The sequence below is a fragment of the Vespa crabro genome, chromosome 17, assembly GCF_910589235.1.
Source record: "Vespa crabro chromosome 17, iyVesCrab1.2, whole genome shotgun sequence".
NCBI lineage: Eukaryota > Metazoa > Arthropoda > Insecta > Hymenoptera > Vespidae > Vespa > Vespa crabro.
Window position 1 is genome coordinate 2,945,826 of NC_060971.1, and position 15,000 is coordinate 2,960,825.

At 29.0% G+C, this 15,000-nt stretch overlaps 1 protein-coding gene across 2 annotated transcripts in view; it reads right to left on the reverse strand.

Moving 5' to 3' along the window:
• The window catches only part of LOC124430108 (probable serine/threonine-protein kinase ndrD), a 20,157-nt gene that overhangs the window by 1,893 nt on the left and 3,264 nt on the right, over positions 1-15,000 (reverse strand). Inside the window, exons 2-5 of one of the 2 annotated variants that reach the window (XM_046976224.1) lie at positions 9,883-10,160; positions 8,760-8,990; positions 6,216-8,115; positions 870-1,136 (exon numbers count right to left, since the gene is read on the reverse strand). In XM_046976224.1, coding sequence (XP_046832180.1) covers positions 870-1,136; positions 6,216-8,115; positions 8,760-8,990; positions 9,883-10,108 — 2,624 coding nt within the window. In that variant the 5' untranslated portion in view covers positions 10,109-10,160. Of the gene's footprint in view, positions 1-869; positions 1,137-6,215; positions 8,116-8,759; positions 8,991-9,882; positions 10,238-15,000 lie in introns of those variants that run through there. The other variant, XM_046976225.1, reaches the window with a different exon arrangement.

The window sequence follows — 15,000 nt, forward strand, 5'->3', positions numbered from 1 at the left end:
AGAGAAAAAAAAAGAAAAAAGGAAATTCAAAAATTATTAAAAATAAAATGGGAAAGAAAATTATTAAAAATAAAAAAGGAAATTCAAAAATTATTAAAAATAAAATAATTAACGTTGTAATATAAGCAAAAGAGTTTTTTTTTTTTTTTTTTTTTTAGTAATTTTATATATCACAGAAATATTTCAACTTTAGTATTATACGTACAATATATTTACACACACACACACATATATATATATGTATATGTAGCATTTAAATATAATACATTTAATTGCAAATTAATTTATAAGAAGAATAAGTCATATCGTTATTAGAAAGAAAGAGGGAGAGAGAATTTATAATTTTTAATAGATCAAAGATATCAATTTTTTTTATCACCTGAAGTCATTCTTCATGAGACAACAATACTTATCTTTAAAAATCTTAAATCATCTCTGACATAATGCTGATTAAATTTGATTAATCTTTTAAAGTCTATTATTAAAAAAAAAAAAAAAAAAAAAAAAAAAAAAGAATCTTCCATCGCCGATTTAACTTCGTTATATAAAAATATATACAAATATTACATTTTATTTTATAAAATGAATAGTAAGAAAAATAAATTATTATGAAAAAAGGTTCTTTCATTTATTTATATAATTATTTAATTACTATTATTATTATTATTATTATTATTATTATTATTATTATTATATATTTTATACAAACGAGAGCTATGAGAAAAATTAATTGTTCCTTTTTGTAGTAACAAAAAAAAAATCGTTCTTTTCCTTTGACAATAATAAAAGCAATAAAAAAAAAAAAAAAAGAAAAAACAGCAAAAAAAAAAAAAAATAGCTAAGAAATAAAAATTATTCTTAATACGAACCTGCATCTTTTCTTGAATTTGGACCAACAATCGATCGGTATATCATCGGCAATGTCATGTCTCGTTTCCATCGGTTCATTTCCCATAGTAGTTGTTTCTCTCTTTCTGGACCACGAAAGGATCTTAGAATTACGTCGACATGCTAGACATCTCATACTTGGAAAACGTTCGTAATAACGGCCCAAGGTCCTTTTCCATCGACTAAGGGGCTTGTCGGCACTTGGCCTATCTTCCTCCGAGTTGGGCTCACCTGCTGTCTGCAACGCCCTGCGCAACACCAAAAGGAGAAGGTGCGCCTATCAAGCTTTTAAACTTATTAAGCATCCTCAAGCTAGCTCGTTAACTTGACTCAAGGATGGGCCAATGTATAGAAATCTACTAAATTGGTATTTCTTTGCTACCTCCAGACTTATATATATATATATATATATATATATATATATATAATTAACATCAACCATGTTTGAGAATTTGTCTTTTGCTTGAAGATATTTTTCTTGAAAGATCCTTTTGAAATATACGACGATGAAATATTTCTTAATAATTCGTTCGTTTGAAAATAATCGTCACATCGATTGTATAATTCTATAATCGATGTGGAACGATTTAATAGACGAAAGAAAGAAAGAAAAATAAATATCACGTTTCTTTTCTTTTCTTTTCTTTTCTTTTCTTTTCTTTCCTTTTTCTTTTTGTTTTTATGTTGAAAATTTTTGATAGTGACGCACTAAGATTTAATTAATCGTTAATAATCTTTTTGATTGAAAACTAAACTGTGCCGTTTACGTTTTATTTTAGATAGAACACTCACGAATTACCGCAAAAATCGATTTGGAATTCTCGAATGTAATCAATTTCCAGTTTTGTCGCACGGTGACCGTTGTAAATAAATGGGTAACCGTTGACCATCTTCGACAGAATCGAATCGTCGAACAACTCGCAAATTGCGGCTGCCGCAGTACACCTTCGAAGTCGGTAAAAGTCGCGACCATTCGAGAGGACTTAAGGATGGAGGACGAAGGGGACGTAGGAGGGTGGTATTAGTGGTGGTGGTGGTGGTTGTGTGATACCGGTGGTGGTATAGCAATGACTGGTCGAGCCTAAGAACAAGTCACGCGATTATTTTCGACCGGCGTCCCTTTAAACCATACTATACCGCACCGCACCGCACCGCACCATTTTAGTCGTAAACGTCTAGAGTAGCCACTACCAGCTTGACCAAGAGACCAAAAGATCGATAATACTGAACTGTTAAGTTCCTTATGCTGTTCTTAGTACCTTGCACTTTGCGTCTTAAAGTTATTTACGAAAGTTTCCCTTACGTATGTACATTTAGATCATCTTCATATTTCGATCATTTTTAATAATCATCCTTAAATAATTATTATTCTAATATATTGATTTTTATCGGTTAATTAACTTTTTCCAAATTTGAATATTTCACATCGTCAAGGTTCCTTGGTATCGATAATTATGCAATCTGTACTAAGAATATGTTTTTAAAAGGTAAATATAATATTATAGCTTGTCACGTGAAACTCTTGAAGGTTTCATTCGAAGTTTTTCATTTTCTTTCTTTTTTGTTTTTTTTTTTTTTTTTTTGTTTATTTATATACATTTCTCAATTCATACCACTCTAATATTATTGATTTTAAATAGATTTATTTTCTAAGAATCTCGAAATTATTCTTCAAGGTTTTTTTACGTTATATACCTATATCGAATATATATATATATATATATATATATATATATATATATATTTCTTTGTTTTCTTTTTTCAAAGTAAATATAATGAGTCGATGCGTGAAACTCAGATTATCCCCTTTCGATTAATTAATTTTCAAATTATGTCATAATAATCATTCTTGTCGTAATAATATTTTAATATAAAAATTTTAAAAATTAAATTTTTCTCATAAAGCCATTTTAGTTTATAACGATAATGATTAAATTTTTATCACGTATACGTGATAAAGATAAACATAATCATTGAAGTTTAATGTGCCGATCGGTTATAAACGTTTTCCACAAAGTTTAACAAAGTTTTTAGATAAATCATAGACGGCACTTGAAAGTCGTGAAAAGTTTTAAGGAGGCACGCTGAGAATTAATCGATAGGGCGTGACCCTGGAGAATTGCGATGACGATGAGATGTAGAAATCGTAAAGAGGATATTTAAAAATAGAAATGAAAGAAGGCTGAGATAACATACATTGTAATTGTGATTATAATATACGCGTGTTGGATATTTAATGATTTCACTTCTCCGATCTTACGAATAGAGTTTGTTAAATATTTCATATATTTTCTTTTTCCAAAGCATTCTCTAAATTTTTCTAATGGTAATACGTTTTTATTTCGTACTTTTTGTTTCTTTTTCTTTTTTTTTTTTTTTCTAATATCTTCAATTCAATGGAAAGTTCTAATTAATTCATTTCCTTCATAAACATATTTTGTTTTATTGTTAAATAATAATTACTTATTTGAATGAATTATTTTTTATATTTATATGATAAATGAAATTGTGTTAGTACATAAATGAGTATGATTTTATTAAAATAAACTTTTATCACGTATTAGCACTTATTAATGAATCATTTTTTATATTTTTATAAGAAAAACAAATTATTTATATTAAATCGATTTATAAATAAATATTATTTTATTAAAATAAACTTTTTTAATTCGTATTGAATGATTTTTTTTTTTTTTCTATTATATATTCACGAGAAAAATAAAAATATTTATAAATTAGCTCGATTGTCATTGTAACAAGTCTCTAATTTATAAGAACGTAATAATTCGACGAAATCGACTTATATAAGTGCGAAAATATATATAAAAAAAAAAAAAAGAAAAAATACAAAAAGAAAAAAAAAAAAAAGAAAGAAAAAAGTACGGATATACGCAAATTGTTTTTTTTTCTTTTTTTCTTTCTTTCTTTTCTTCGGTTTTTGACGTAAAAAAGAAAAAAAAAAAAGAAAAAGAAAAAAGATTGTCCTCCTCAACGATAACATCGTATTCGCACGTCCATATCTACATTTTCATCTGTGATATAATCACCGACGCGCGATTAATCATCAGCACAGCTAGACACGTGTACGTGACTCCGGATTTGTTAACCCTTCGGTTCCGCTTTGTCCTGCTTTCCATTTGGTCGCGAGGCGGAACGATAGAACGCGTGACGACGCAAGCCAGGCGTAAAAGTCGATTTCGTAGTACTCTATTTTCTATGCTAGTATGCTAAGGACACGACGTATGTAAAAAAGGTAACCTTACGAGGAAACTTCGTGACCAATTTTCAATATCTGGTTACAGTTATACCTCCTAAGAAAACACAAAATTTGTTCTTGCGACACGACCCATGTTTCAACGTTTAAAAGGAGTTTCACGTTAGAGAGAGAGAGAGAGAGAGAGAGAGAGAGAGAGAGAGAGGGACAGGGGTAAGGAGAGAGAAAGAAAAAGAACAGAAAAAAAAATTAAAAAATAAATAAGTCAGTAGGAGCTTTGCGTGTACGCAGTTAGATCGTCGGTAGATAGTTTTATCGATATGTATATAACTATATATATATATATATATATATTTTTTTTTTTTTCTTTCTTTTCCTTTCAACTGTAAATCTATCACTTTAATTGAGGTTTAATTGGAAAAAAAATAGTTTCTCTCTTCCCCTCTTTCTCTCTCTCTCTCTCTCTCTCTCTCTCTCATTCTCATTCTCATTCTCATTCCGATTTTAACCCTAGTTGTGGCTATATGGTGTCGGACACCCCAAATCAACTTTGAACTGAATTAAAACAATTTGCTCATTGCATTGTGATTCATGAATTTTTTCTTTTTTTTTTTTTTTTGTTTTTTTGTTTTTTTTTTATAATGACAAAATTGGAAATGCATTTTCGAATCTACTGATTATTATTTTCGAGATTTCAAAGTATATGCAGTATTTTTTTTTTTTTTTTCGTGTTCGAGTCAAAAAATTATTAATTCTGTATATTAATGACAGCTGTTTAAAGTGCCTGGGGGAGGCGGGAGGGGGGAGGGGTAGGTTGGGGTGTAGCGTATTCTAAGAGCACAACTCGAAATTATTTCGAGATCTACGTGCAACTAGAGTTAAAGAAGATAAATCGTTTGGAGAATAAATTAATGGTAGAATATGAAAGAAAAAAATAAAAAGATAGAATAAGAGGAACGCGAAAAAAAAAAAGAAGAAGAAAAGAAAAATAACCAGATCGAGAGAGAGAGAGAGAGAGAGAGAGAGAGAGAGAGAAATGGTGGAGGAGAGTGTTGGGGTCGGAGGTAAAAGAAGTTGCAGCTAGTTAACGTTGACGTAAAATGTAAATATATTCGTGATAAGTTCGTTAGATGCTGTTAGATCCTTCCGAGATATCTCCCGTTCGTTCATACGGAACTTGTTCATGCGGTCATGTAAATCTCGTTGAAGATCGATATAGTCTGGTTCGGACTTCTCGGACGATCGATCCTCCGAAGCCGGTTTAGAGGAGGTTTACAACTATTCAGAGGTTAAGGAACTCTAGGAGTTCGCATAGTAAGCACACAAAAGCGTAGGTAAGTAAGTAAGTAAGTAAGTATGTAAGTACGTACGTACGTATGTATGTATATATGTATGTATGTATGTATATACGTATGTAGGATTCATCCTCGACTAACATAGTTCGTCTTTCTATTCGTTTACTCCACACTAATTCCTTCTAACGACTTTGATACCATAAACCGAACGAAGCCTTTGGTAAGACCGTAGCTCACTATAGTTTACATTGTTATTATTTATTCCCTTTGGCTGTTATCACATCTTCTCTTTGATATAATTCTTTGATAATTTTCTCTTTGTCAATTAGACATATTTATAAATACACGTATGTACAATTAAAAACGAAGAAATTAAATATTATTTGTTAATTCTGACGATAATAATAATTATAACAAAAAATGATTGACCATTAATGAAACGATAAAAAATCTACGATCGATAGAACAATTAGCATAATTATTATCGATCTTTTTTTTTTATCGATTATAATTAATAGAAACGACTTTATTCGTCGTATTAAATAAGAATAAAGATATGAATAGACGAATGGATTAGGATAAAGCAATCATAATGCGTAACGTAGATCTTACGCAAACATATAATCTGTTACGTCGTATGTTGATTAAACGTAATCATATCTCGTGCGTAAAGCTTAGAGAAAAGAAAAATTTACGTAATCATATTCTTTACGTGGAATAATCAAACGTGAAAGAAAAAAACAAATAAAAGTAAATACTCAAGAGGGGTATAAAAAGAAAACAAAACGAAAAAAAAAAAAAACAATGAAGAAACTTACGTTGGATCGCCATTTTGTTCTGGTCTCATCACATTTCCGCTCAATGTCTCGATCTCATCCGGTCGTTTGACCACATGCATTCCGCTTTTCACTCTTGGCGAGGAAACTCCTTTGACGGTATCAACACTGACCCCAGTATCAGTGGATCGTTCACTATCATTAGATCCAGTAGAAAGCTGGGTCAATGACCTTTTCGGTGTATTTCCATTCCCATGATTCTGAATATTACGTGTATGAACAGTTTTTAAAGGAACATTACCGATCGTTCCGGAATCACCAATGGAATTAACAGAAATACCATTAGTTCGTGACATAGACGTAACAGTCGTAGTTGTCGTTGTTGTTGTCGTCATCGTATTAGTTATTATCTCATTCCCTTTAACGTTTGTTTTCAATGATGACATTGTCCCAGATATTCTCTCCGTTTCGTTCGACGAAACGAAAACATTTTCTCCTTGATCAATAACGTTTTGCCTCAATGTTTCAGTTTCAACGGTTGCCTCAGTTATTACTCTATTTCCAATAACCTTGTTAGATTTAGACGAAGACGTGTTATCATCTGTCATCGTTTTATTATTAATCGTACCACCACCGATCGTATTAATGACGATAACTTCGTTACTAGTTATTGATTTTCCATCGTTAACATTTTTATCAGTATCGGTAATTATTTTGACGATCTCAATTTCTTTCCTATCATTTTCTAAAATGGAATTATTTGAAACTGGTGATATTTCATCGATGAAATTCGATCGTTTGTTCGACTTTGAATTCTTTGAATTTCTCGTATTGGAACTTGTCTTTGAATTAACGGAATCGTTTTCCTTTGAAACGTCGAAACGTTCACGGCTGGTTGTACGATTGTAAACTCTATTAGTTCGTGCGCTATTTAAACGAGATTTAATGGCATTGTTCGAATTACTACCACCCGATGAATCACTAGCACCATCCTTATTAGTCGTCGAATAACGTTGTTCGTTGTTAGCTTTTGTTGGTGTACCATAAGTCGATGGTGTATTTTTTTTTCGGGTATTATTTTTATCATCATGATTTTGACCATTTAACAATCTCGATTTATTACCATTCGTATCATCGTTTTTTAAATATGACGATTCGGATTTTCTTGTTATGTCAATGAATTGTCCTTCGATTTTCGTCGTATCTATTGGAATTCTTGAATTATCGATACGTAATGGTTGGACCGCTGTAGTCGTTGTCGTATTAACGACACTTGACGTACCAGTTACACCGGATGTCCTTTTCAATAGATCCGTTAAACCAATTTGATCCTTCACATTATCATTTCTCGTTGATTCATTGTTGTTCAAGTTAATCGTATCTTCCATTTGATCGATTTTCTCATTATCATTGATTTCCTTGTTTCTCGATATCTCGGACATGCTGATATTTGACGAACCTTTTGATCCATTATTTTTCAAAGGTATTCTTGATGTTTTGATGGGCGTCACGTTATCATCGGTCGTTATAAATCTTTCCCTTTTTTGAATGTTCTTCGGTGGCGATATAAAACGTGAAACGGAATTAACCGTCGTCGTTGTATTCCGTTGAAGATTTTTAACATTTTTAGAATCTCTCGTTGTTACTGTACGTAGATTTGATTTGTCAACTCTCGTTGGTGTACCACGAATCGGTGAAAGTTTCGATGGTGTTCTAATTATTCCCCGATCGCGTCTCAATTTTGATGAATCGTTTAAAAAATTATTTCTACGGCCGTCATTGACATTGTCGATACTACCATGAACGCTCAGCCAATTTTTCTTATCACCACGACGTCCAATGTTTGGTGATATTCTATCATCTGTTGTTTTGCTAAGAGAAACTGATCGCCGTCGGGTCGGTTGAGGTATCAAACTCTTCCTCGGACTGCTCTGTTGGGATACTAAAATTAAAATAATACATTGGATTTTTTTAGAGATACAACGACGACGACGTTTTTGTTTATTGTTGAATGAAAGAGAAAAAATATATATATATATATATATATATATATATATATATATATCGTAAAGCGAGAATTGGCCTGATCGATTTTTAATGGAGTTTAATATTTCGATATATGAATTAATGAGCTCGAATGAAAATCAACAGGTTGCGTAAAAGTTTATACGAGAAAAAAAAAATATATATATATATAGAGAGAGAGAGAGATTCATATTTTTATAATTATGAAATTATATATCAATTAATTGTTTGAAAAAGTATTAAATTATTATCCAATTGGAACAAATACGATCAAGTCAATTATTGTCCTCTTTTATTTTCTTTTTCCTTTCTTTTTTTTTTTGTCATCGTTACTTTTTTCACTTTTATTCGTAAATGCCAAAGTATTGTTTAGATCTTTTTAGTTTTTTTTTTTTTTCTTTTTTTTTTCTTTTAGATATTTATGAATTATCATTCAGATTGAAACAAGTTAAACTTAAGGCCAATTATTTATTTTGCATAATGTCTTTTCTTTTTTCTTTGGTATATTTATTTTTTATTTTTTTTTTTTTTTTTTTTTTTTCATTTATTTAACGCAAGTACCTCTCGAATCATTTCGAACGTTTCTTTGATGGCTCTTTCTTAGATCAAGATAATCATCCGGTGAGTCTGGTCTTGATCTAGGTGGTGGACCCTTGAAACCACGACCTCGAAATGGCGAAACCCTTCCTAGTGGTTGAGTAGGCGAGACACTTCTTGATTCCGGAGTGGCTGGTCTACTTTCAGCGATTATCACGAAACTGGAACGACGATGGGCCCTACCAAGGGCCGTACCTATTGCAACGAGCATTTGATCAGCTCATTTTATTCTTATAAATTTTCATTTAGTACAGATATCAATATAAAATTTGAGAAATATTTTTTAAAATAATAGTCACAAATTTATCTGCTCCTTCTTCTGGATATTTATTATTTCTATCGGTTTCGATTATAAATCTGAAAGTTATTAAATATTTCGACGTTTTAGAATTTTTTTTTCTTTTAGTTTTAATAATTACACATCGACAATTTCTTCATATTTGTTATTTATTTATTTATTTATTTTTTTTTTTTAAATAATTACTCATCGAAACATTGAAAATTTAGATTTGAATATTTGAATTGATTAGAATGTTATATGTTTTTTTTTACGTAAAAATTATTGTTCATTGAAACAATGAAAAATCCAACATTCGAATAATATTTGAAATGATTAGAATGATTATGCATCTTTGTTTTTTTTTTATGTAAAAATAATTATTTATACGAAACAATTAAAAACTTGTGTTCTAATAATATTTCTATTAGAATGTTATCTATATTTTTTTTATAAAAAAAAAAAAAAAATAAAATTATTCCCATATTTATCGAAATAATAACAAATTAATATTCCAATAATATTTGAAATGATTAGAGTATTATGTAAAAATTAGAATTTTACGTAATAACATAAATTAATTATATAATTGTTTGTCATATATTAATAACATAATCGTTTATCGTAACAATGAAAAATCGAAAATTCGAATAATATTTGTATTAGAATCTTAATTATATTTTATATATATATATATAAAAGAAAAAGAAAAATTATTCACATATTTATCGAATTATATAACAAATTAATATTCAAATAATATCTTGAAAAGATTACTAGTATTTTAATTATTTATTATATGAATCATACCAGCTGGCACCAATTTATAAGGATCCGGTGCGGTTGGTGGTGGCGGTGTTGGAGGTTGAGCTGGTGGTAATTGTATTTTTGGTGACGTTGTCGATCTTGGTTGGGGTATGATCGACGATGACGACGACGACGTGCCGAGATAGGAAGAATCTCGTGTCGTGAGAACACGAAATGGAGGCGACGCTCCAATTTTACGGGTACCACGGACATCGTCGAAGCGTCTCATCTTAGCTGATCCCACGTGTCCTTCATAGATGCTGACGTTTTTTTACTCTCACCTAATTGAATAAATTTAAATAGTCGTTCTCGTACGAAATTAATATTTATTATTTATTAGATCGATATTTTATTATATAAATTGACAATATTATTAATGAAAGATCTCTACTGTAATAAAATATTTATATACTGATCATTTATTTGATAAAATACTTACCATTGATTAATAAAAATACTGATCAAATAAATATTAAAAAGTTCAAATTTTAATTTGTTAATAATATGTTAATAATCGTTAATATTTAGTCTTAGTATGGTATATGATATTAAAAAATTTCAAAATCATTAACAATTAGAAATATTCATCCTTTGTCGCATATATAATAATGTTAATAAAGTTATGTATATATATTTATATTAATATTAATATAATTATATATAACATATGTGCATATATATCTAACGATAACATATTACATATATCTAATATATATATATAAATATATATATCTAATTAAATAATAAGTATAAATACATACGTTGTTGTAAATATATATTGTATAATAATATTAGTAATTCTATTTCTAATTAATTATTAAAAATATACATGTTCATATGTTGTTACGATATTAATGAAGTTACTTGTAATTAACTAATATAGATATGATATATTTAAGAATATTAATAAATTTATATTTATATATATATATATATATAATTATTATTATAAATAAATATATAAATATATAAAAATACTATTATAAATGTAATAGTATTAAAATACTGTAAGTATAATTAAGTAACATATACATATTATACACATGTACATGTAATTGCATATTTAATAACGTTTCTTTAATTAATTAATACGAAAGTACATTATCCATTGTTATACATTCAATACAATTAGTGAAAAGTTAAAGTTTAATTATAATCAATACATATAAACATATGTTTCATTATACGAGATGTTGTAAAAAATATATTATTATATTGAGCAATTTCCTTAAAGCGTATTCCATTTAATTTGCCCACTTTCGACTTTTCGAAAGTATTATTCCTATGCTCGTTTAGCCCGAAATAATACCAAGGAAGAGATACAAAGTTGAGAAAGGAGAAGGATTCGTCTTCGTTTTGGTCTGATGCCTGGTTAATTATTAAGAGCTCGCGTAATACTGTCATTATACATACATACATACATACATAAAGTCGATGTACTACCATTACTATCGTACTAAATAATTTCACACAGGATTCCTCTTTCGTGGTGTTCTCTTTTTTTCTTTTCTCTCTCTCTCTCTCTCTCTCTCTCTCTCTCTCTCTCTCTCTCTCTGTCTGTCTGTCTCTCTTCTTCCTTTTTCTTTTTTCTCTTTTTTTCTTTTTCGTTACGTCTGGCCGAACTAAAGTTTATAACGTCTTCCTTTTTTTTCTCTTATGATATTATGAAGTGCTATGGGTATACATACATATATATATATATATATATATATATATATCGCACCTCCTTTACGCTCTCTTAATCATGCTGGAACATATGTGGCGTTTCGTTTTGCACTGGCGATTTTTACGTCATCTTACTTACTTACTTACTTACTGCACGAGCTAACATATCTTCGATTATTTTTTTTCTTTTTTACATCAACGTAACATTTTATTCGTATTAGATTAAGTCTGACGAAAATTTCGGAGAGAGAGGGAGAGAGAGAGAGATAGAGAGAGAGAGAGAGAGAGAGAGAGAGAGAGAGAGAGAGAGGAAAAAAGAAATGTTGTAAATTAGAACACATTGAGTTGACCAGTAAACGCCTTAAAATCTATTACCCTTGGGTGAAAATCAATGGCTAAGAATGTAGAAAGTATCGATTGATCGAATTAACAGGAGTTAAGGCATTTTTCTTTCCTCGAAACGATTTAAATAATTTTCTTTTTTCTTCCCTTTTTTTCTCTCTCTCTTTCTCTCTCTCTCTCTCTCTTTCTCTCTTTCTCTCTCTCTCTCTCTCTCTTTCTTTCTAAGAACGCGTTAATGATACAAAACAAAAATAATTTTTTTGAAGATTATGCTCCTTCTTCTTCTTCTTCTTTTTCTCTTTTTTTTTTTTTTCTGAACGATAATACACAACTGACTGACACATTTTCAGTAATAATAAAAAAAAGAAAGAAAAAAAAAAAAAAAGAAGATAAGAAAAAAGACAAAAATTATCTAAAATTCCGAATCGTAAATAATAAAAAAGAAAATCGTACCTTCTATACTAATATCTTTATCTAACTCGTTTATTCGTAATTCTTAAAGAATAAGAAGATTAAAAGGAAGTGTCAGGTTGAACTGCTTTTAGGATTTAGATGCAGTTTATACGTTTGAAACGAGTGCGACCTCGTGTCCAAAGTATAATTCACGGTCTCTTGTCGTTCGTTAAAGGAATACCATGGTAATATTTACGACTACCGTTTTCTACCAACGAGCAGGACAAACGCGTACAACGTGCATCCGCCTCAAGTCATAAAGAAAGATCGAGTAATATAAAATAGATTGAAAATTTAATATAAATTCGACAAATTTGAAAAACAATTTTTTTTCCTTTATCCTTTTTTTTCCTTCGAAACGACGTCGTTTATGTCGTTATCGGTTTTTTTTATTTTTTTTTTTTTTTTTTTTTTATTGTTATTATTATTCTATAGTTATGTCGTAAATTTATGTTGTTCTTCTTTCTTTCTTTCTTATTTCTTTTTTTTTTCGATTTTTACTCCACATCAAAGAATACAAATCATCTCGAAGGAGGATCATTATAAAATAATGACCGATATGATAACGACGCAATTTGTATGGAAAAATTTTTTTATTTTTTTTATTTTTTTTTTTTTTCTTTCATTAGATTATACATCATAAGAAATAATAGTCAACGAAGACGGGATGGTATATAACGATGTCAACGACTCCGGTAATCGTGAAAGTCGACGATGTGTCATGCCGCAATTTTCTTTGCAAAATGTGCACGTAAACGTGTAAGACGAGAAAAAAGAAAACGTATTGAATCGTATTTGAGAAAAGAGAAATCATATTGTGAGATTAAAGTGTCATCAGTGTGTCTCTTCGTTTCTATCTATTTTCTCTTTTAACTAAACGTAGGAAACAAAAAAAAAAAAAGAAGAAAAACTAACTTGGTAACGTAAGCCGATATCCAAGTTTCTCCACACTTGCTTATTATTTATTTATATTTAGTTACGTATTTATTTAATGTCCGTAAAAATTTCAAGAAATATTTACTCGAGAAACGATCCTGAATACAGAAATTTTTTCCTTCGAAAGTAGATTTCTCTTTTTAACCGTAAAAAAATAACGCAAGTAAATAATACCACTAATAGATAGGATTAGTTTTTTTTTTTCGTATCATTTATTAAAAAAAAAAAGAACTGCTATAAAAATGACGACAAAGACATGATTGTTTCTTCGAAATAAAAGTAAAAAAATAAAAAATAAAAAATAAAAACATACCGACCTTGGAACATCGTCGAAATTGAACATATATAGGTAATTAATCATCAATTAATTACTTATGAAGATAATTTTTTCTTATATCATTTATAAGGTATCTTTATAATTTTTTTTAAGAATAGCTATAAAAATGACTGTGAAAAATAATTTTTCCATTAAATAATAAAAGAATGACTAAAGTTAGAAAGAATAATAGTCGTCGAAATTGTACAAATATATAGATAATTAATTATCATTATAATTATTAATTAATTATTATTTACAAGTAAATAGTTTTTACATTTGTGTCATTAATAAAGTTTTCGTAGAAATTCATAAATAACGTTTAGGAAAATGTTCGTCCGTACGAAGATGTGAGAAGAAAAGATGTCAGGAAGGAAAGTGCGAAAAGAACAATGGCGGCATTATAAAAAGGCATCAACGAAATTGAACGAATATGCGATTGCGCGTTAATGCGAAAAGTGTTCGCAATTTTTCAGGATACCCACCTATGCGCTATGCACTCTATCTAATTATGATCGTCTACCTGGGAGCGCCGCAGCAAAAAAGTAACCGCCCACACCTCTCGCACTCTTCCAAAGCTAAAAAAATCTTACTCACAAATATATATATATATAATATATATGAAATATATTATATGTGTATATATATATATATATTTACATACATACTAAATGTATGTATGTATGTATGTATGTATGTTCGTATGCATTATATGTTTGTTTGTATATTTTTATATACACACACACACACACACACACACACACACACACACATACATATATATATATATACATACGTATTTATGCGATAACGAGATATCATGCACGTGATAGAAAATTTTAAGCCGATAAAATTGCTCAACTCTCTTTCCTCGTCACGAGGAACCTAAGAATCTAGGACGAACTAGAACGATTTTTTTTTTTTTTTTTATTTCGAGTTCTTATAAATTATCCTTTCGATGATCAATCTCAATTACGCGTTCAATTGTCCTTTATAAGGACGTGATATTGAAGAAAAATTAAATGAAAAAAAAAAGATCCTTGATTTCGTCTTTCGATCGACCTAAAGGACTTATTATTTTTATCAAGATATTCGCACATTTTACGTAACGACAATTCATTTTGTTTTTGTTATTATTCAAGAATCATTAAATCATTTTATTAATTATCGTATCAAAACATGAACATCTGTATTATGTTGATACATATGTATTGTGATTATTAAAATATTATCTATTTTCAAAGAACGTGACGTATATTCGTTTAAAGTATGTTTAAATGATATTCAATTTTATAATTATTTTTAATCAAATTAATATGATAATAAAATATATTCAAATGAAATAACTTTTGTTTACGATATTTAAAATTAATTCTTTAGACATTGATTAATTATTAATTTTATATTGA